Raw genomic sequence first — 21690 nt, 5'->3', positions numbered from 1 at the left:
GTTTAGGGTGGTAGCTTCGAAAAGCTACCTTGTTTATGTGTTGACTTAGCCGCGGCACATGCAAAATCGCAGTGATGTCATGAGGGGAAAAAACTTTCGGTAGAGTGAAGTGACTATATCTAAGAATGTCTGATTTCGAAGGCAAGAAATCGGGCTCAAATGCATATGGCAAAGCTTCTGCTATTATATACAAGGACTAATATATATAACTATATATTGATCGCTCAAGAACTATTTCTTTAAAACGAGGCAAAACCTTTGCCTTTTTCATTAAATAAGAATAAGATTGGTGCCCAGTTAATGGTAGTAAGAAATGTGTAGCACATTTCAATTGTTTTGATTGACAAGTTAAGGGTGATGGCTTCTATATAGAACAAAAAAAAAGATCGCTAGTTCTTTTCTACAATGAAATTCCAAGTGTATCTTTTTTTTATTTGACAAGTTTCTTACTACTATTTCCAAAGAAATTTCCTTTCGAGATGCATTACAAAAGGCTTAAGATAGCCTCATTTTATTTTTTGAAGGCAGGATGGCCCCATTTTAGGGGTTGCAGCAAAAGGATTAGTCTATTTTAGAAACTTTTGTTTCTGTTTTCTTAGGCAAAGCCGAAAGGATTAGCTGAAACTTCCTGCCGGGCCGCACACACCGAGAGATGATGTAGTCGTGGGCTTTCACTCTCATTCTAGTGGGCTTTTCAGTCACACTCGCAGGCTAACCTGCTGCACTTCTCACGCTCTGGCGGCTGCTTCGACCCCAGCATTTCGCCGCATAGTAGAAACCCTAAAAAAAGCACAGCGGCGCGAGATGTCGTCGGCGGCGCCGCCGCTGGAGGACGAAAACCTACTCTCCGAAATCCTCCTCCGCCTTCCCCCGCTGCCATCCACCCTCCCCCGCACCTCCCTCGTCTGCAAGAGCTGGCGCCTCCTCGTCTCCGACCCCGGCTTCATCCACCGCTTCCGCGAGCACCACCGCCACAGCCCTCCCCTCCTCGGTTACTTCATCCATGACAGCCGAGGCATCTCCTACGAGCCTACCATGGATCCCCCCGACCGTGTCCCCGCCGGGCGCTTCTCCTTGCGGCTCGACCACAGCTACGGCTTCTCGCTCCTCGGCTGCCAACATGGCCTTGTGCTCATCTCCCACGATTTACCGAGGCAAATCCTGGTGTGGGACCCCGTCACCGGCGACCAGCACCGCATCGCCTTTCCCCCATGGTTCGACGGGATCAAAAACCAGATTCATGGGGGAGTGCTTCGTGCTGCCGGCGAGGCGGACCATTTCCAGGTGGTCCTGGTACAGGCCACCATATGGGACAAACAGCATTTGCAAGTGCTCGCCTGCGTTTATTCGTCAGAGACCGGCGGATGGGGTGATCTTATCTTAACACCAATTCCAGCCCCGGCTTATTGTACGGGCTTGTCGGCCGTTTTGGTTGGGAATTCCTTGTACTGGCGTCTTGCTGGGTGTTTCTGTGCTCTTCTCGAGTTTGATTTGGAGAGGCAGAGCTTGGCTGTGATACGAGTGCCAGTTGGTGAGGAGAATAGCTTCACTGTTATGCGGGCCGAGGGTGGTGGGCTAGGTTTACTCTCCCTGTCAGGCCTCACCGCACAATTATGGAAGAGGAATACCGACTGTGATGGTGTTGCATCATGGGGGATGGGAAGGACCATTCAACTGGACAAGCTACTTTCTCCTTATTCAGACGAGACTGCGCCCCTATTCATATTAGGGTTTGCAGATGAAAATAATGTGGTCTTCCTGACGGGTGGTGATGGTGTCATCATGGTACAGCTTGAGTCATTGCAATCCAAGCAACTTTGCAGGATTGACAACATTTTTGATCAACATCATCATGCATTCGAAAGTGTCTATGCTGCAGGTAATAGCATGCCTTTACACCGAAGGAATGCCATTCGCATCCTCTCATGCCAACCTAACAATGTTAAATAGTACCACATATTAATTGATTATTTTGATGTTTGATGACCTCTTCAATATATAGTGATGTTGTGTTGTAGTGTTCTGTCCTGATCCTGACGCTTGTGTGGTGCCGTTTTATGTAATGGTTATGAACTAGCAAGTAATCTAGTGTATGAATATCCATATGAACTGACAAGAAACACCAAAATTGGCAAAATCTGAATAGTCATTATCACTTCTGTTGCTATTAGTTATTAGTATGAGCTTCGTTTTGTTCAAATGTTGGGGAATGAGTTTAAAAACAATTCTAGACAACTTCTCTTTTTTGTTAGCTATAATAGTCTGAGTGTGCATGTTCTTCATTTTTACGATATTAATCACTATACATTGTTTGTGGGGATGCTCTTTGAATTTCACAATGACTATGGTTTTGTTATATATTCCTATTGTTGTATCAAAGCTGAGTTGTTTTTTCTCAAATTACACATGTCAGTTTTAACTAAATATCTTGTTGGTGTTTTCTCCTGTCTATTTGGCCTTCGGTTGGAATTTCATTGGTTGGTTCATTGTTTGACTTATTATGCTTGTAGGGATAGGCATTGGCGGTGAACATGATGGGGCTGAACTTGTGGGCAATCCACAAGTGATTGTCTGTTAGATATGCTTATTATGATGTGCTGGTTGAGCAGGTAAGCTTATTTTCTGCATGTAAGTTGAGGTATATTGAAATGTTCTTTCGAAAAACAAATCGATTTCCTTTTAAGTACCGTTTGTCAATTACCAAATTGCAAGAGAGGACTCCAAGATTCTCTCTATGACACTTGGCTCAGTTGTTACCCACCTGGCTACCTCATATCATGTTTTCATGGCTGGCTGCGTCTTGGATAATTTATCCATGCCGTGCTTCCTCATCCCTATCCTTACCAGCTTTCTATTCCCTTCATCGTGCTTTCACTTCACCAGCTTTTCATGGCTGACTGATGTTCTCCCGCCTGGATGTGCCCTTTCGCTTGCCCTCCTTCCATCCAGTTCCCTTGTGTTCAGTTTCTCTCCTCCTGGTTGTACGAACTCTTCTACCTCTTACTCCCCCAGTTGCTTCTGGTAGTGCAGGTTCTTCTCCCTCTAGCTTCTCAGATGGCCAATTGCTTGCAATTATTATTTTCTGTACGGTTTTTTCTGTTGGTAGGTAGTACACACCCCTCGTTGTCAATGTAACTTGCATATGTGATTCGCTATTGGACACTAGTATAGTTTGTCTGGTTTAAGCTACATGTAGCTATGTTTCAATTTTGACACCCTCCGTTTAGTTTTGTGCGGTATCATGAATCACAATTTTTACTTTTACTAACATACACCCTCGGTTTAAAAATACACTGCATATTAAATTTTGGTAGTACAAGCCTTTCACAAACGTTTACTCTAGTAGTTTGTAGCTTATGTGATACAAAATCATAACCATATATAAGTACTTTGGAATATGAGTCAAAGGTCAATAATTTTTTGTCGCATAAATATATACTAATAGTGTAACCATTGGTCAAAGGCTTTTTCTAACGAAACCTAATATGCAATGTATTTTGAAATATTAGTAGTGGTCTGGTGAGAGTTGTTTTTGTGATGTTGTGCTGCATAAAAAATGACTTCTATTTTCTACCAAAGGAGTTATAAATAAATTAATAAGATAATATATGATCCCTTGCTCGAGGCTTGTATGGCATGAATTTGATTGTATTCAATTTGTTAGTGACCAGATAGCTCATACATTTCTAAAACATATGCCTTTGAGTTAGAAACCAGAATTATCTGGTTTTCTAATCCATGAACCCGTGATATGTCCATGATAACATAAGTCAATTTGTTAGTGGACGGGCTCTTAGCCTAGTGGTTGGAGCGCTGCTGTGCATTCGAGCCGGCGCAGGTTCGAGCCCCGTGGACGTTATTTGGCCATACTGGTGTCAATTTTGTGGGTTTGAACGTGGGTCTCACATCTTCTCTCTTAATTAAAAAAGCTGCAGGGCTCCTCCTCTACTGGTCTTTATTTTTTAAAATAAAGAATATTTCATATGATTTGCTTATCTAGATGGCTCAGGATTTGCCTCTATGGAAGGTAGTTGATAGTGTGGCTACCACACTACAAATTACCTATTGCGATACTCTGTTTCTATGGCTTTTTTCTCTTTTCCGGATAATGCTGAGATGATCGAACCTTGGAGTTTATTGGTACAATTTCCATTTTTATTTTAAAACAAATTTGAGATTTTCTATAACTTTTAATTATTTTTCATTAATGAATAGTACAGATTGGTTTGACTAATGATATTGATTGTTCACAGGTACCTAGATTGCTGAGATGCAGGAATTGGCTTCGTCGCTGCGGGTTCTTCCATATTGTAATGCTTCATACGGAGATCAACCCTCTACGTTGCATGCACTGTTCAACCAGCAAGTGGACTTGCAGGATTAATCGTTCAATTTGACAACTTCCCTCAGTTATCTAATTTTCGAGACACAGTTAGCCAACTGGCATGATGAAGACACAGTGACTTGCTTCGAATAATCAGTACCTGTGGTGCATTTGCTTTATGCTTTCCAAGAAAGCGGGTCGAAACAATCTTGCCTGCCTGCCTGATCTTTGCGTACATCTTGTGTCTCTGTTCATCTTTTCACTGTTTCCGTTTGGTTATGTTCCATGTCGTACCAGGTTGGGAGACTTTGATGTCAAATTTCTTATGTCCCACTTCTGTTTGTGTCTTTTTGGTCGATCTTATCTGATTTTGGCTAATGAATGCTGGATAGCACCTGCGGTGCTGGTGCTATTTGTCACTGGATAGCTCGGCCAGCAATGCTTTGTCATGCAAGCATATTTCAGATGTTAGTGTACTGATATATTGAAGTTGCTTGTTTCAGATTCAGCCAAAGAGTTAATTATACTACAGTAGTAAGTATAGAAGTCGCTTGTTTGACCAATTTACTCAGACCAATCCAGCGGTTGTTACTGACAGATCCGTCATTGTCACCAAACACAGATGCACTAGGAGATTTAAGCTCATTGCAGCTACATGGTGTAGTGTGATTGCAGTGTCTTAACTTGGTCAATTAAATGTTTAAAGTCATTTTTTCTTTCTTTTTTTTCCGTGTAGTGAACAGTGGAGCAATGTGTTGGGCATCTCTAGCCGAACTATTCGAAGGGTTAACGTCTCAAAGTATGCTCTTTTGAGGAGTTAATCCAACTCTAGCAGACTCTCGTTTGGTTTAACTTTTAAAAATGAGAAGTGTCCATCGATTCTCAAATTTGAGCAACGGAAACGAAGTCTCCAAAAGATTCCTTTTCGGCCGCTGCTCCCACCTCCTCGGCCGCCTCCACGTCGGGGTTGCCTCTGTCGGCCCCCGTGCACGCCTATTGACACCCTGTAGCCCCCCGACCTTCCGCCCCTCCTTTGCTTCAATCGCCACCGCAGCAAGAAATGCCGCATGTAGCTTATGGATGAGTAGGGCCACCGTGGAACCTCGTTTTGTCGAAAACGGATTCGTCAGAGGAGCACAATGGCGTAGAGCGTCCGCACTTGAGCTAAACGGGACGGGGTCATGACCACACCGATGCGGCCGGCTTGCTCGGCGAAGGGCGAGCACGACTCCGAGGGTAATCGAGATCCTCGACGCATGCAGGCCATCCACTCGGCCCCGCCATCCACTTACAGCCTTGACATCACTGCATTGCGGCCCGTAGAGGCTCTCACCTCCTCTGCCTGCCAAGTTTTTGACGAATCTCCTTGGTACAATTATTCACTTTTATCTTTGTTTTCTACTGTTTGCAGTCAAATTCGTCTTTCAGTATTGCAATTCGTAGATGAAGAGGTTAAGAGAGATGTTCTCGATGCATCTTTGTCCGAGTAGGAGGAATAAGATGACGATGATTTTGAGGTGCCATTGTCAAGGAAGATCACAAGAGACCAGGACTATGACCTCAACTTGGTTGCTTTTGTATCAAGCATGATAGGACAGAAGCCCATGCCAAGCTTGTCCGAGATTACTTTGCACCTGATGCAACATATCCAGAGAAGTATTTTCGAGGGAGATGTTGGATGCACCGAAGTCTCTTGAACACCATTGCAAAAGCTATTGAGGGTCATCTTCCTTGGTTTTAATTGAGAAGGAATGCATCGAGAGAAATTTGTGCAAGTCCATTGATGAAATATTTTGCAGCTTTTCAAGTGCTTGTCAATGGGTGCCCAGCCAAAGCTATTGATGACTTCCACATTGGGGAAGACACAATCCTCGAGGCGGTTCGAAAATTCAAACAAGCTGTGATCAAGATCTACAGATTAGATACTTGAGGGCACCCAATGATGAAGACACCAAGAGGCTTATGGGTCTGGGTGAAGAACGAGGATGGCAATGGGATGCTTGGATCAATTAATTTCATGTATTGGACATGAAGAATTGTCTTGCATGATGGAAATGTTAGCACAAAAGGCAATGCAAAGATCCAAACATCATCCCAAAGGCAGTTACATCTGAGGATCTATTTAGCACTCGTACTTTGGATAGTCTAACTCTCATAATGACCTTAATGTCTTTCCGAGACCATCCTTGTTGCCAAAGATGCTCCAGCTTGCAGCTATGTTGTTAATGGCCGTGAGTACACGATGAGGTACTACCTTGGCAATGGCATCTATCCTTCATGAGCCACATTGTAATACAAATCCAACATCCTCAAGGCAGCAAGAGATCCCTCTTTGTAGGACGTCAAGAGTCAACAAGAAAGCATGTTGAGAGAACTTTTCATGTGCTTCAAAAGTGCTTTGCGTTTGATTGTGATCCTACCGAGTATTGGAAGGCACATGTCTTCTGACAAATCATGATCATTGTGGATTAGAGAGGAATGCCAAAAAACTTTCGGTATAACCCCAATGGGGATCCTATCGAGTTGGAACACGGTGCAAACCAAATCTAGAGCAGGTATAGTGAGTTCAATGCACAACTAGGAAACCACTGTAAACACCCGATGTCAAACGAATACTATGGGGAGAAAACCTAGAGCAACGCCAAAATAAAACTAGCACTATTACGACCAGCAGCAAAAGAAATCAGGTTCTAAACATAACCCATAACACATCAGACAAGCAACATCCAATGCTGCGAAATGAAGACACCCTCCAACACTAGTTGAACCTAGAACATAGCGCACAATCTTCACTCCCCCTTCAATCGACCTCATGGAGATCCTCATCACGTTCATTGTGTTAGAGCGAATCATGTCAACTCCAGTCCTCAGTGTACTCGCTTCGCCCTCTTTGTGAAGACATGCCCAATATATATGAGAAAAGAGCACTGAAAATACGATCTCAAAAGGAGTTTTAATTATCTTGTGCTCAAATGTTGCTCGATTTCGAGAAAACCAAATGACAACAAGGCCAGCAGTGTGAAACATTTCCTCACTAAATAGGAAAGAATAACACCAAGAGAAATATTGCCAACGATTGTTAGGACATAGATCAGTTCCCAACACTACTCCAATGGATCTAAAATTTGCTCATGCGAGGGTTCGAACTCAGGACATGACCAACAGTCCCGAAGGCCGAAGCCACCCGAGCCAGCCAATCGTTGTTGAATTTGAATAGTTAAATTTGTAAACTTTGAATTTATAACATTGTTAAATTGTGTGAACCTAAGTCATCAAGTTTTCACTTAATACTGTGTGCAAATATCCAGTTGAAAATGGAGCACATAAACGGAAATATAGAAGAATTGGCGCATAATAATTTTATTAGGGAGTTAGGTTTTTGAACTCCTTGCATTTAAGTTGAGTGAGTTAAGCTTTAAGCAAGTGTTTGATGAGTTAAAATTTGGAAATTCGGTTGGAAAATGCACTCCTTTATCCCTAAACACACACCCGAAAACAGAACAACGCCCCCTTTCCCTTGTGCTTCCCCCCAGCCCCCCCCCCCCCCCCCCCCCCCCACCATCATTCCGTACGCACCCTCGCCGCGCTCCCCTCGGCATGGGTTTCTCCTCGCCGCGCCCGAGCTCCACCGCCTCCCACGACGACGACGACGACGGCCGCCGCCAAGGTACCGCCCGCGTCCACCCCTCTTCCCCCTCCCTCCCACGCCTTTCCCTTCCACCCCCTTGGTCTCTTTCTTCTCCGACAAGAACAAGGCCACCGAGCCGAGACGCCACGATCCACCGCTCCGAGGACCCTCTTCTCTCCTCTCGCCGACGAGAGGAGCAGCCGCGCGCGCGCAGCCCGCCGCCGGTCTCGCATCCCCCCTCCGCCCCCTCCGCTCCGTGCACGAGACGAGGGTTCTGCGAGGGTTTTAATTCAAATCAATTCCACTCCAATCATTCAATTCCGTCCATCTATGGTGCAGATGCCATGTGGGAGAGGCGGACGCACGCGAGGATCCTGGTCTCGGACGCCGACGCGGGCTGCATCATCGGCAAGGCCGGCTACGACATCCACGCCATGGAGGCCCGCTCCGGGGCCCACATCAAGCTCTCCGGGCGAGGCCGGCCCCTCCCCGGCACGGACCGCCGGGTCGTCCTCGTCTCCGGCCTCTTCCGCACCGTCATGGACGCCGCGGAGCTCGTCCTCGAGAAGCTCTTCTACCTGGTAAAATCCTAGACCAAACATTCAGATTCAGGGCCATCTCCATCTGCCTCTCTGTAAAAAAGGGGTTAACTGACATTTCTTCAGAGTTACAGTTGGTTGACTGATTTGGTTCCTGCAGCTCATCAGCCGTCCTTCGGTTCAGAGCAGTTTCATCCTCTCCGGTTGACTTCATTGATGGATTGATCCTCTGCTCTGCTCTTATATGATTGCAGGGTGACCAGGTGATTGACGCTGAGGCCACCGTGGTGCTCGTGGTGCCCGACGCCTGCTGCGGCGCGCTCATCGGCAAAGGAGGGGAGGTCATCAAGTATGATTACTTACTTACATTGCCTTCCCGTTCTCATGCTTAATATTGCTGTGCTTGCTTGCTCTGCTTACTCTGCTTGCAATTAACCATATGGTATATGCTCTCCACTCCACACAAGGCCCAATGAGAGTGCAATGCAAGTGACCCCCTTGCTCTCCATCTACCTACACACATGTTTGGTTTACGGCAGCGCAATTGCATGTTTGACGAGCCTTGCTCTGTATCTACCTGGTACATCTGGAATTGCATATTTCGGAGCCTTGTTTGGAATCGTCATGAAAAAATATGCCTGCCGGCATTGCTGAAATTGCAATGCAAGTGGCCCTTTTATCTGTATCTGTTCCAATAGTGCTGCTGTTGTTATTAAATTACTGTATATAAGCCATGTTTGTGTATGTCATCGCACGTAAACACTGGCGTGCTGTACGTTCCAGCTTCAGCTCTGCTTCTTCAGTTCCACTATTTGGGAGCATAGGCAGTTTTAGCTTCCATTTACTATTCAGAATATTAGCTTGTGTTTACTATTTGGGGGCCTGCCCTCCACGTCTCCACCAGCACCCGTCATCATATTTCCTCTTCTTTTAATTCTATTTTCAGCTATTCCAAGTCTGATATCTGTTCCCCTTTTTGTTCATCATCCAGGTCCTTAGCTGAGGAGTCAAATGCTGGAATCACGGTCTCGCCCTACGACATCTGCTACGGTTTCCATGATAGACTGGTTACGATCACTGGACACTTGGACAATCAGCTGCAGGCAATATTTCTTATACTGTCCGAGTTGCTTGACGACGTCCGCTACTCATCCTCCGTTGCAAGTATGTCTGCATAACTTTCATTTAGCACTGGTATTTCTGTTTTTGTCGTTTTATCCATTGCCTGCTACCCAATTTGTTGCATGTTGTCTGCCTTGAGGCATTCTGGTTTAGTGGACTATTTACCACAGGCTCACAACCTTGCAGTAAGATCGAACCTGAGAAATACGTCGCTTCCTAATCGTTTCTGCTATGTTTACGTACCGACGTGATGGATTAGCATTACAATTTGCTGGCATTGCGGTGATACCTACTAGCTCGTATGGCATCACCTTTTGCAGTAACTAATTGGCTCATTGCATTTCTCAAAAACTCAGGCCTTAGTTTTCCAAGTTCAAGTGTTCGGTATGGCGGTGATGGGCAAGATGAGCATGTCGAAAGATACCACAGCAGGGTAAGACATCGCTGCTGAATTGAAATACACCTCTACATGTTGTGATCAGATATCCTCTTAACCTGGATTGGTTTGCCCTTCTCTTCATCTATAGTTGGTCCATTCAATGAAGCTTCTCTTCTCGGTACATGTCTTGTTAACAATAACAAGTGTTTAAAATTGAAATAGAAAGCGAGGGGAGTTTAGAAGAGTATAAGAAAAGAAAGAAGGTTTTGTTCTCTATTTCTTTTATTCTGTCGCAATGCTTGTTGGTCATCCACTAGAGTAGAATCTTGATTTTCTGTCAGAGGTAATCATTGTCAAATGAAGAAAAAGGACATAATTTCGATGCAGAAAATTAAAGTTCTTATTATAATCATGTAAAATATCGTAGGTTCATATTCGCATCATTAATTGGATTTACATATGCAAGCGTGTGCGTAGTTTCCTGCATAAGTCCCAAGTCCCTTTTCGCTTCATGTTCGCTTCATTATCCAGGGACCATAAAACACCTCTTGCTATTTTTCCATATATAGTGGTTGCAAATTATCTACCGTTCATGCCCAGTGTACCAAATAAGCCTCCGCCGCGAAACCTGAACCATCTTCTCATTGAATTCGTTCAGCCTGACACACCCGTGAGATCGCCTGACTACGACAGCCATGTGCAAGGGACCCTCACCATGGGTGTCGCGGACGAGTACGTGGGCGCCGTCATCGGCTATGGCGGGAGGACCATACAAGAGATCGAACGGGTACGTACATATCTCCCGCACCACCGAAATGCAACCACAAACAGTTAAACAACAGGGCTATGGTTTGGACTAATGGTTCTTCGTCGGAGTGCAGGTTACGGGCGTGCAGATCAAAATCGTGAAGGGGGAGTTCATACCTGGGACGAACGAGAGGTACTACAGCAGGTGTTAGTCGGTGTTTGCGTGTTCTTTACCCGCGAAATCAGCCCTGCCTGCATGTCATTTAACCTGCACTGTGTGTGTGGTGCAGGGAGGTGGTGATCAGCGGGACACGGGAGGCGGTCGATGCGGCGGAGGCGATGATCATGCAGCGGGTCTCGGACGCCGCCAAAGGTCGCCGCCGGCAGCAGGGTGGCGGCGGTGGCGACAGGCGGCCTGTGAAGGAAGTGGAGTAGCAGCGGTAGTAGCAGAGCATAGTACTGAATTACTGCTGGTGGTGGTAGTAGAGCAAGAGATGTCCCAAGTTTTTTGGTCCCTTGCGTACGTCGCTGGAGCAATTTATTAGCAAGAATTGCTTACTTGGGAGGGAAAGGCATGGTGCAATTACTGATGGCTGCACGGCTAGTTTTGGTTTTGGTCAATGTTGCTTCCATGTTTGATACTCCCTCCATAAACTAATGAGGTAAATACAACCGTGGTGCTTCAACTTGCCACGGATGTTCAGTTTAGTGCCTGAACTTGAAAAATACGCCGAACTGGTTCTAAAACTTGGTACGGACGCACATATACGGTGCTAATCACACTCCTAGACGTAAAGTGCATCGAGGTGGCACCGTATATGCTGATGTGGCACAGACATAGCGTGAGGCCCACTTCGAACCAGCAGCCTGACGATTGGTTGCTGATCACGCTAGCCCCCACACCGAACAAGTTTTAATAGTAAAATTGGCCCCTCAAACTTAATATATTGAGACGGAAACTCCTGTGTCCTGAAATGGTCTGCAGCCAGTGGCTCATATTGCACACGTTACTTTTTAAAAAAATGTAAAAAATACCTAAATAATAATCATAATAATAGAAGTAAGATTCAAATATTCATGTGTTATGAAAAATTACCGCATGCCACAAAAAATCTGTGTGCACACAAAGTAAATATATAGTGGTGTAACCACTTGGCATGAGTGGTAAGCTATATCAAAAAAAAAATTAGAGGTGTACCGTATATAATAAAATAAATTACTAAACAATATCCCTGTAATATTTAGAAATATGAACTTATTGTTTACAAAATACTCCCTCCGCCGCGTAATGTAAGACATTTTTTTAAACTAGTGTAGTGTCAAAAAACGTCTTACATTATGGGGTAGGGGATACTACTTTTAGAAAATAATTATTATTTATAAAAACTTTTTTAAATGTTAGTATTAACAAACATTTTTAAACACTCATGGATTATATTTAAATAGTATTTTAAAATAATAAGTTAATATTTCTAAAAATTACAGGAACATTTTTAAGTAAGATAGTTTATTACATACCTCTCTATATTTATTGCGTGCACACGGATATTTGTGTAGCATGAAGTAATTATTAATTACACATGAATATCAAATCTAGATTTTATTATTGACATACTTTTTACATTAAAAAAATAATGTGCGGTAAATGGGCCACAAGCTGCAACCCATTTATGTATACAGGAGTTTTCGGTTCATATACATTAAGTATGAGGGGCTGACGTTGACATGGAAATATGTTTGGTGGAGTGATGAGCGAAATTTTCCCCAAGCATCAGGTCGCAGGTTCCATGCATGTCCAGTACATTTTTATGTTAATTTTCTTACTAATTAATGACAGACGGGCCCACTAGTCATAGGGTCATATAGTACTCAAGTAATTCTTTTTTGTACCTACAAGTGGGCCCCACGCCATGTCAGTGCCACGTCGACGCACTTTACGTCTGCGGGCAGGATTAGCATCGTATTTGCACGTTCGTGTCAAGTTTTAGAACCAGTTCGGCGTATTTTTCAAGTTCAGGCACTAAAGTAAACATAGATGACAAATTCAGGCACCATCAGTGTATTTACCTCTAACTAATATAAGAGCGTTTAGAATACTAAAATAGTGATCTAAACGCTCTTATATTAGTTTACAGAGGGAGTACTAGTATATGTATATGTGCCTTGTGTTTCAGTGAGAGGATGGATGGATGGATGATTCCTCTGGGTTTGATTGATCCAACCCAAGAGGAGAGGAGTTTTGAAATGGAAGTCTGAACCAAAGTTGTTTTTTACTTGCACACAAACTTGGATGATCTGATCCGTCCTCGCCTCCCTTCTCGGCTTCTCCCCACTTCCATAGAGCTCTACCCCCGCCACTCCCATGCCACCCCCTCCCCCCCACCACCCACCCTAGCTGTCGTTGGACTCCATCTATAACGACGACTTATTGTACTCTCCACCCTTCCCACATCCCCCTTCCCGACCTCATCGGCATACAACGATGTTTGTTTGTTTGAGCTTTAATGTGTTCCTGAACTCAACGCAAATGTTCACGAAGCAAGGCAAGAAAATCTTCCCGCTCCGCCGCCTACTCTGCTAGGGAAGTAGGTGACCGATGTCAACTGACAGTACCGAAATTAGGCTCAATTCCATACAAAAGCTTTCAAGGGTGACAAGTGGTCATATTTTTAAGAGTAGGTTATTATCTAAAAAGAAGTAGGTTGTTAATACTCCATCCATTCCTTATTTTAAAACATCCTTGGGCTTCTTCGTGGGCTTCAGTATGTATTTAGCACTGAAACGAATGAAATAATTTTTATTGATCAAAGAAAGATGGTACAAAGGGTCTAAAATTGATGTATGAAAAAACACGGCCAACTGAGACCCTCGGTATAAACAAAGTTGCATCAAGTTTAGCCACTTGGCATGAGTGGTAAGCTATATCAAAATAAATGAAAAATAGAAAAAGGTTGACCAAACTTGTCGTTTCTTGATCACCCATTCACATCGGTGGGTTCTTACGAGTCTCTAGTTAAAAATCTGCAACAGATATGTTTGATAAAGTCACATGACCCTCATGTCCCAATTGCGGAACTAAAAGACTGCTTGCTGAATACAACAAGACCAGGGGACAAATTGCTTGAAAGGAAGGATGCCGAAATAATGATTCATTAATGAGACGGGTATAAACACTAGTAAAAAAAGGGCCATTTGTCCCGGTTCATAAGGCCCATCTGTCCCGGTTGGGAAACCGGGACTAAAAGGTCGTTACTAATGCCTAGGCCTTTAGTCCCGGTTCTTATACTAACCGGGACAGATGGGCCTCCACGTGGCCGGTGCTGCGAGCCCAGGCAGGAGGCCCTTTAGTCCCGGTTGGTGGCACCAACCGGGACCAATAGGCATCCACGCGTCAGCTGTCCCGGTTTATTTTATTTTGTTTCTACTTATATATTTTATTAAAGTTTATATTAATTTGTTTCTAATTACTTATTTATTTTATTTGTTATTTTTCATGCATTTACTGATTATTTTGAACTATAAAACCCTAAAATTGAAAAGCATTTCAAATGAACTCTGAAAAGGTTGAAAGTTGGCATGGTAACATCATTTCACCCACATAGCATGTGCAAGAAAGTAGAGAGGCTTACGGCAAAAACTGGATGCACTTCGTGTACAAAACGGACAATCTCTTTCGAAGTATCAGGGTTTCATACGGAAACTCGTCTGATACCAAGGGATTTCATTTTTTTGAACTTATTTGAACTTCATAGTTTTTTTGTGTTCAAAATGCACCATTCAAAGCCACATCATCAATTTTCAACCCTTTCTGACTTCATTTGTTATTTTTCATGCATTTACTGATTATTTTGAGCTATAAGACCCTAAAATTGAAAAGCATTTCAAATGAATTCTGAAAAGGTTGAAAGTTGGCATGGTATCATCATTTCACCCACATAGCATGTGCAAGAAAGTAGAGAGGCTTACGGCAAAAACTGGATGCACTTCGTGTACAAAACGGACAATCTCTTTCGAAGTATTAGGGTTTCATACGGAAACTCGTCTGTTACAAAGAGATTTCATTTTTTTGAACTTATTTGAACTCCATAGTTTTTCTGTGTTCAAAATGCACCATTCAAAGCCACATCATCAATTTTCAACCCTTTCTGACTTCATTTGTTATTTTTCATGCATTTACTGATTTTTTTTCAGCTATAAGACCCTCAAATTGAAAAGCACTACAAATAAACTCTAAAAAGGTTGAAAGTTGGCATGGTATTATCATTTCACCCACATAGCATGTGCAAGAAAGTAGAGAGGCTTACGGCAAAAACTGGATGCACTTCGTGTACAAAACGGACAATCTCTTTCGAAGTATTAGGGTTTCATACGGAAACTCGTCTGTTACAAAGGGATTTCATTTTTTTGAACTTATTTGAACTCCATAGTTTTTCTATGTTCAAAATGCACCATTCAAAGCCACATCATCAATTTTCAACCCTTTCTGACTTCATTTGTTATTTTTCATGCATTTACTGATTTTTTTCAGCTATAAGACCCTCAAATTGAAAAGCACTACAAATGAACTCTAAAAAGGTTGAAAGTTGGCATGGTATCATCATTTCACCCACATAGCATGTGCAAGAAAGTAGAGAGGCTTACGGCAAAAACTGGATGCACTTTGTGTACAAAACGGACAATCTCTTTCGAAGTGTCAGGGTTTCATACGGAAACTCGTCTGTTACAAAATGCACCATTCAAAGCCACATCATCAATTTTCAACCCTTTCTGACTTCATGTGTTATTTTTAATGCATTTACTGATTTTTTTCAGCTGGATAGAGATAAGTGACCAAATTAATAATAGTTCATCATCACATTAAAACCAAAGTACATACATAGTTCAAATTGAACAACATATAGCTCTCCAGAGCATCTAGTTAAACCATACATTAAAACTATGTAAAAACCTTTCAATGCAACAACAAATACGATCATAATCACAACTAAGGTAACAATTGATCCAACGGCATAATGATATCAAGCCTCGGTATGAATGGCATATTTTCTAATATTTCTAATCTTCAACCGCATTGCATCCATCTTGATCTTGTGATCATCGACGACATCCGCAACATGCAACTCCAATATCATCTTCTCCTCCTCAATTTTTTTATTTTTTCCTTCAAGTAATTGTTTTCTTCTTCGACTAAATTTAACCTCTCGACAATAGGGTCGGTTGGAATTTCCGGTTCAACCACCTCCTACATAAAAAAAATCTATGTCACGTTGGTCGGCATAATTGTCATAAACAATAAATGAACCAAATAGTTATAAAAAGATAATATATACCACATCCGAATCATAGACAGGACGAGGGCCGACGGGGGCGGATACCAGAACCATTGCACTATATAATAACAAGGAATAATAAAAGTAAGAAAATTAGACAAGTATCCATCTCAAGTAAGAATTTTTTCTTTCAAAAAGAAGATAAGAACAAGAGGCTCACCACGGTGGTGCCGGCGACGAGATCGGCGCGGGCGATCGACGGCGGTGAAGACGGGGACGGGACGTGACGGACCGCTAAACCTAGAAAAATCTCGGGGAAAATGGAGCTCGGAGGTCGAGTTTCGAGAGAAGAAATATTAACTAGTGTGGCTCGGACATTTCATCGAACACCTCATGTGCATAGGAGGTGAGCTAGAGCACCCAAATGCCCTTCCCTCGCCGGCCAGCAAAAAACAGAGCATGGTGGAGTCCTCTGCTGGCTGGCGATGGGCTATATATAGGCAAATCATTTGTCCCGGTTCGTGGCTGGAACCGGGACCAATGATTATGGGCCAGGAGCGAGGCCCATTGGTCCCGGTTCGTTCCAAGAACCGGGACAAATGGGTCCAGACGAACCGGGACCAAAGCCCGCGAGGCCCCGGCCGGCCACCTGGGCTCACGAACCAGGACGAATGCACCTGTTGGTCCCTGTTTGTATAAGAACCGAGACTAATGGGCTGGCCAGGCCCGAACGAAACCCCCTTTTTCTACTAGTGAAATAAAGAGTTCAAAAGCACGAAAAAAGAAAGCAGAGATGTGGCCAAAACTCAAAAACATCATCACTATCACAAACAAAAATATGTATCAATGTTGTTTGTGTGCAGTCCAGAAAATAAAATATGTAACAGTGAAATTTTATAAAGACATACTTACATCCATATGTACATGTATAAAAAAATCCAGATTTATTTGATATAGTGAGTTATTTTAAAAAGTGGTACGTGTCCAAAAAGAGTTTTTTCGATGGAATAAAGCCACATGTACTTCATTTCACAATCATTTTTTTGCGGAAGACTTCATTTCATAATCATACAACATCATGTTCACTGTGACGGCGGTGGAACATGGTTCATTTGTTTTAAAGGGCCACACCAGTACACACAACATTTCGAACTTGCATGTTTAAAATAAACTCTCAATATCCTTAACAGCCTGTTTGGTAAACACTTAGAGCTTGTTTGGTTGGGGGGATTTGTTGATTGAGAATGGGAGTTTAAGGTAAGTGAGACTTAAAATCCTTTGATTGACTCAGGGACATGGGAATTAAGAAAGGAGGGGGAAGGGGAATTAAGAGGGCCAACTGCCTCAGATCTCTTCCCTAGGGACCCCTGGTAATTGAACTGGGGATTGGGAATTAGCAAAAAAGAAAAACGTTTCGTTGATTGTGCACGTTCGTGAGGGACCTTTGGTTAGCTGAGTACGTACGTGAGGAAGGCATTCTCCTGCCTAATCCCACCAATCAAACAGGGGCAGTTAACTCCCTTTTAAAATCCCACTTCTAATTGCCTTCACATGCCAAACAGAGGAATGAGACTTAAAATCAATTTCCCATGTCTAATTCCTTGGCAAACTCCCATCTCTAAACTCCCATTCCCTCTCCCTGTTATTACCAAACACGCTGTTAGGCAGAGGAATGGGAGTTTGCACAAGGGTGTTTATGAAGGGATTAGTCATGGGAAGTAGATTTTTACTCCCATTCCCTTGTTTGGTATATGATGGGAATTAGCGTGGGATAAAACTCTGCTCACGAATTAACAGGGTACTCCCTGGAAAGAAATAGGTGGGAATTGGCTTCCTCAACTCCCATTCCCCTTCCTACTTAAACTCCCATTCCCTCTAATCAAACAGTGGACTTTTAATCTCCTCACCTCTAATCAAACAGTGGACTTCTAATCAAACAGTGGACTTTTAATCTCCTCACCTTTCAACAGTGGATTTTTATTTCCCTGAAAATTCACAAACTTCAAAACCTTCTTGGGATTTACACTCTTCGTGGGCTTCAGTCTCCAACCTTGTTTTGGGCTTCCCTTTCTTTTGGGCTCTTCTTCTTCTTCATTGTCTCGTTGGAGAGCCTGCAGATCCCGCCGCATTGGTGAGGAGATGAGCAGCCGCCCTAGGTCGTCGGCGGCGGCGCCGCTGGAGGACGAAGACCTCCTCTCCGAGATCCTCCTCCGCCTCCCCCCGCTGCCGTCCTCCCTCCCCCGCGCGTCCCTCGCCTGTAAGGTCTGGCGGCGCATCGTATCCGACGTCCGATTTCTCCGCCGCTTCCACGAGCACCACCGCCGCAACCCTCCCCTCCTCGGTTGCTTCGTCCAAGGTATCTCCCCACTCCGCTTCGAGCCTACGCTGGAGGCCCCCAATCGCGTCCCGCAAGCCCGCTTCTCCTTTCCTATCAACGCCCGCGACGCCTTCATGATCCTCGGATGCCGCCATGGCCTCATGCTCATCTCCCTTTGGAGGCGGAACCAGCTCCTGGTATGGGATCCCGTCACGCGTGACCAGCATCGCCTAGACATTCCCACAGGGTTCGACAAGGGGGAAACCGTGATTAACGGAGCGGTGCTTCGTGCTTCCGGAGAGGCCAACCATTTCCAGGTTGTCTTGGTAGGCAACAGCGACATACAGCTTAGACAGGCTGTGGCCTCGGTGTACTCGTCGGAGACCGGTGTATGGGGTGATCTCACCTCGACACTTCTTCCGGCCAAGGATCCTACCAGTGATGTACCTACCAGGATTTTGGTCATCTGCTCTGTGATGGTTGGGAATTCCATTTACTGGTTGCTTACTGGGAATTGGTTTGGAATACTTTAATTTAATGTGGATAGGCAGAGCCTAAGTGTGATAGATGTGCCAGTGGACGTCGATGCGGGGAGGTGCTCCTTCACGGTTATGCAGGCGGAGGGTGGTGGCCTTGGTTTCCTCTTCCTGTCGGGCTACTGCATCCAATTATGGAAGAGGAAGACGGACTGTGATGGTGTAGCTTCATGGGTGCTGGGAAGAACTGTTGCACTAGACAAGCTACTTTCCATGAATTCAGAGGAGGGGAGCCAAAGCCCAAGGATACTCTGGTTTGCTGAGGACAATAATGCGGTGTTAGTGCGGACATTTATCGGCGTCTTCATGGTCCAGTTTGAATCATTGCAGTTTAAGAAACTTTTTGAATCCTACTGCTGGTTTCACTTTTATCCATTTGAAGGTGTCTATACCGCAGGTAAAAAGAAACAAAGTTAGTATTTTATAGTCTTGTATTGTTGTTATTGTGTTATGTGGTTTGAGTCAGAGGTAGCAGACACTTCATTTGTTTATTCTATGGACGTCCATACAGTAAAACAACGGACATGATGATTGGCAAAAGCAATTTAGTTGGGGTTGATTGGCATATTATGTGTATAATAAGCGAACTATTTTCGTTATTTTTACAGGCCTATTGACATGGTCAAGGATTTCATTATGAGATATAACTGAATTTTTTTCTCGAATTATAGCAGTGTGTTTATCTAAATATCTAGTTAATGCCCCTGTACCTATTTAAATGTTCGTTGGAATCTCATTGGTTCCTTGACTTCCTGTTTTTGTAGATGCTCGCATTGATGGTGGACATGGTGGAGCTAAACTTTTGCGCGATACATAATATGATCTGTCTGGATAGATGCTATCTTGAGTTCGCGATGTATGGTAACTATTTGTTAGTGGTTGCAGAATGAAATATTTTCCCTTTCCTTTCCTTCGAGGGTATTTTTTGTTTACTTTCCCTGGTTGCTATGTTGCATTTTATTTCCTGTGGTTATGGGTCTGTCAAGTTTGAGTATGATTTATCTGTTGTTCCATGAATTCAAATTTGTATTGGTAACTAACAACACCTCAGCTCTTGGCTTCAAACTTGCCTTGTTATTACAAGCTTCACACTATTGCTTTCTTAGGGAAAACATTTCACATTACTGCCCATCCAGGAACATTATAATACATAATGCTCGCTTGCAGTTGTTGTACAATTATGCTAATTTTAGGTGGGTCTGGTTTAATATTTTCACAACGTATATCTATTTGTCAGTCTAATTCTCATAACCTCCAACATAGCGTGTCTTATCCAAAGTACATATTGGCTGTTGTAGTGGTTTATGTGCAGTATAATTTCTCCGACTTTTGTCATTATAGATGCTTAATAATTTCTGTACTGAATCCATGATCAAAATGACATGTCTAGTTTCATACTAAACACTTCTCTCATCATGAGTAGTTGCCAATGTTTCGTTTTTGATACTGTGCAGAGTAAAAAAGGTGTTATCTATTGAAGTTTTGAACCAAAGGAAGTATCAATTCATAAAATGATGCATTATGATTTACTTGAGGCTTCCACTGCATGAATTTGATTAAGTTCGATTTTTTGGTGACTATCTAGCTTGCACATTTCTAATGAGTATGCCCATGAGCTAGAAACCAGACGATTCAGCTCTATTACGACATGAGCCCTTCATATGCCAATGATAACAAAGAAAGTTTCACAAGATTTGATAATCTAGGATGTTCTAATGGTCCAATGGAGTTATCTGAACCACTAACCTTTTCGTCTGTACTGAGACCAGATTTAGCCATCTGACACTATGCTAACAGTAGAAATTGAAGGTGTGCCCCTACAAATTAACTGTCGTCCTATTGCTGTTCTCTCTTTGTACTGTTAGTTTTCTCCAATATTGCTGAGTTGATTCAACTTTGAGCCTTTGGCGCAATTTCCACATCATCGAAGCTCTAATGCTTACTGTCCGAACCGTACACAAGTTGTGAGATAATTTCCATGCATCAAATAATTGAGTATTACAAATCTCTTTGACTGGCTTCACTGATCGCTCCACAGGTAACAAGAGTTAGGTTTCGGATGGCTGAGATGCAGAAATGGATTCTTTGTTTCAGGCTCTTCCATCCTGTATGCTGCGCATGGGGCCTGTAATGTGCTCCACAAGGGAATTTTACCCACCATGTGTCATGCCCTGGTCAAATGTGATGTGAACTTGTAGGAATTAACATGTCCTGGTCAACTGTAACTGGAGTTAATATTCTGACTTATGAACTGCCCGTCTGTTATCTCATTTCTCTAGGAAATATTCGAACTAGCATGAAGAGAAATTAATTTTCTTCGGTTAATGCATTAGCGTTGACCTTGTCACTGAATCTTGCATTTCATTTGCCTGCGTTGCATTTTTTTTCCAGCATTGTTTGCTCATGTCCCACCAAATCCCTGCTTATGCCCATTACGTTTGCTCATCCTTTTTGTGTGTTTGGATCTGTATTTCAAAGAGATATCATTGCTCCAGGGACGCCTTTATGAGTTGTACTCCCTCCGTCCTAAATAAGTGTCTCAACTTTAGTATAACTCTGTACTAAAGTTAAGACACTTATTTTGGGACGGAAGGAGTACTAATTTGCACATATTCAGTAGCAATGCTGCTACTGGGATAATTTTCTTCTTTCTGTGGGATATGGTGAAGGCTGAAAACCTGGAGACACTATGGCCTGTGCCATAATGCTGCTAGTGCTGGCGACAGCCGACAAGTGTCCCCTTCCGGCTGCCGCCTCATCTGCCCTACGACTTTTTTCTGAATTCACTAACGGTATGAACAGAGAGCTGCTGTTGTTCCTGCTCCAGG

At 43.3% G+C, this 21690-nt stretch overlaps 3 protein-coding genes across 6 annotated transcripts; all 3 read left to right on the top strand.

Moving 5' to 3' along the window:
- The first annotated feature begins 735 nt into the window (after positions 1 to 735).
- On the top strand, positions 736 to 4832 carry LOC109751416 (putative F-box/kelch-repeat protein At1g15680). The gene is made up of 3 exons (XM_020310308.4): positions 736 to 1879; positions 2511 to 2609; positions 4254 to 4832. The coding sequence occupies exons 1-2, from the start codon at positions 805 to 807 to the stop codon at positions 2576 to 2578; spliced, it is 1143 nt and encodes a 380-aa protein (XP_020165897.1). The 5' UTR covers positions 736 to 804; the 3' UTR covers positions 2579 to 2609; positions 4254 to 4832.
- Positions 4833 to 7886: 3054 nt separating this feature from the next.
- Positions 7887 to 11447, top strand: LOC109751415 (protein BTR1). Of its 2 annotated transcripts, none has more exons than XM_020310307.3 (8): positions 7887 to 7991; positions 8292 to 8533; positions 8746 to 8840; positions 9483 to 9655; positions 9970 to 10046; positions 10651 to 10779; positions 10874 to 10932; positions 11030 to 11447. In XM_020310307.3, the coding sequence occupies exons 1-8, from the start codon at positions 7922 to 7924 to the stop codon at positions 11172 to 11174; spliced, it is 990 nt and encodes a 329-aa protein (XP_020165896.3). In that variant the 5' UTR covers positions 7887 to 7921; the 3' UTR covers positions 11175 to 11447. The 2 variants fall into 2 exon arrangements, with proteins under 2 accessions (XP_020165896.3, XP_045085562.1); XM_045229627.1 differs by having other exon boundaries at positions 10874 to 10944.
- Positions 11448 to 18096: 6649 nt separating this feature from the next.
- On the top strand, positions 18097 to 21214 carry LOC109751406 (uncharacterized). Of its 3 annotated transcripts, none has more exons than XM_040391792.3 (3): positions 18097 to 18365; positions 19627 to 19718; positions 20901 to 21214. In XM_040391792.3, the coding sequence occupies exons 1-2, from the start codon at positions 18149 to 18151 to the stop codon at positions 19677 to 19679; spliced, it is 270 nt and encodes an 89-aa protein (XP_040247726.1). In that variant the 5' UTR covers positions 18097 to 18148; the 3' UTR covers positions 19680 to 19718; positions 20901 to 21214. The 3 variants fall into 3 exon arrangements, with proteins under 3 accessions (XP_040247726.1, XP_045085561.1, XP_040247725.2); XM_045229626.2 differs by having other exon boundaries at positions 18102 to 19259; XM_040391791.3 differs by lacking the exon at positions 20901 to 21214 and having other exon boundaries at positions 18102 to 19259; positions 19627 to 19927.
- Positions 21215 to 21690: the final 476 nt, after the last annotated feature.

This window comes from Aegilops tauschii, chromosome 6, assembly GCF_002575655.3.
Source record: "Aegilops tauschii subsp. strangulata cultivar AL8/78 chromosome 6, Aet v6.0, whole genome shotgun sequence".
NCBI lineage: Eukaryota > Viridiplantae > Streptophyta > Magnoliopsida > Poales > Poaceae > Aegilops > Aegilops tauschii.
This window is presented reverse-complemented; position numbering and strand designations above follow the sequence as displayed.

What these genes read in the sequence shown, in the direction of transcription:
- LOC109751416 (XM_020310308.4), top strand. Translation starts at nt 805, where the DNA reads ATGTCGTCGGCGGCGCCGCCGCTGGAGGACGAAAACCTACTCTCCGAA. An exon ending in CGAAAGTGTCTATGCTGCAG is followed by an intron (nt 1,880 to 2,510) that starts GTAATAGCATGC and finishes TTATGCTTGTAG; the next exon opens with GGATAGGCATTGGCGGTGAA.
- LOC109751415 (XM_045229627.1), top strand. Translation starts at nt 7,922, where the DNA reads ATGGGTTTCTCCTCGCCGCGCCCGAGCTCCACCGCCTCCCACGACGAC. An exon ending in TCGAGAAGCTCTTCTACCTG is followed by an intron (nt 8,534 to 8,745) that starts GTAAAATCCTAG and finishes ATATGATTGCAG; the next exon opens with GGTGACCAGGTGATTGACGC. An exon ending in CCATACAAGAGATCGAACGG is followed by an intron (nt 10,780 to 10,873) that starts GTACGTACATAT and finishes GTCGGAGTGCAG; the next exon opens with GTTACGGGCGTGCAGATCAA.
- LOC109751406 (XM_045229626.2), top strand. Translation starts at nt 18,149, where the DNA reads ATGAGCAGCCGCCCTAGGTCGTCGGCGGCGGCGCCGCTGGAGGACGAA.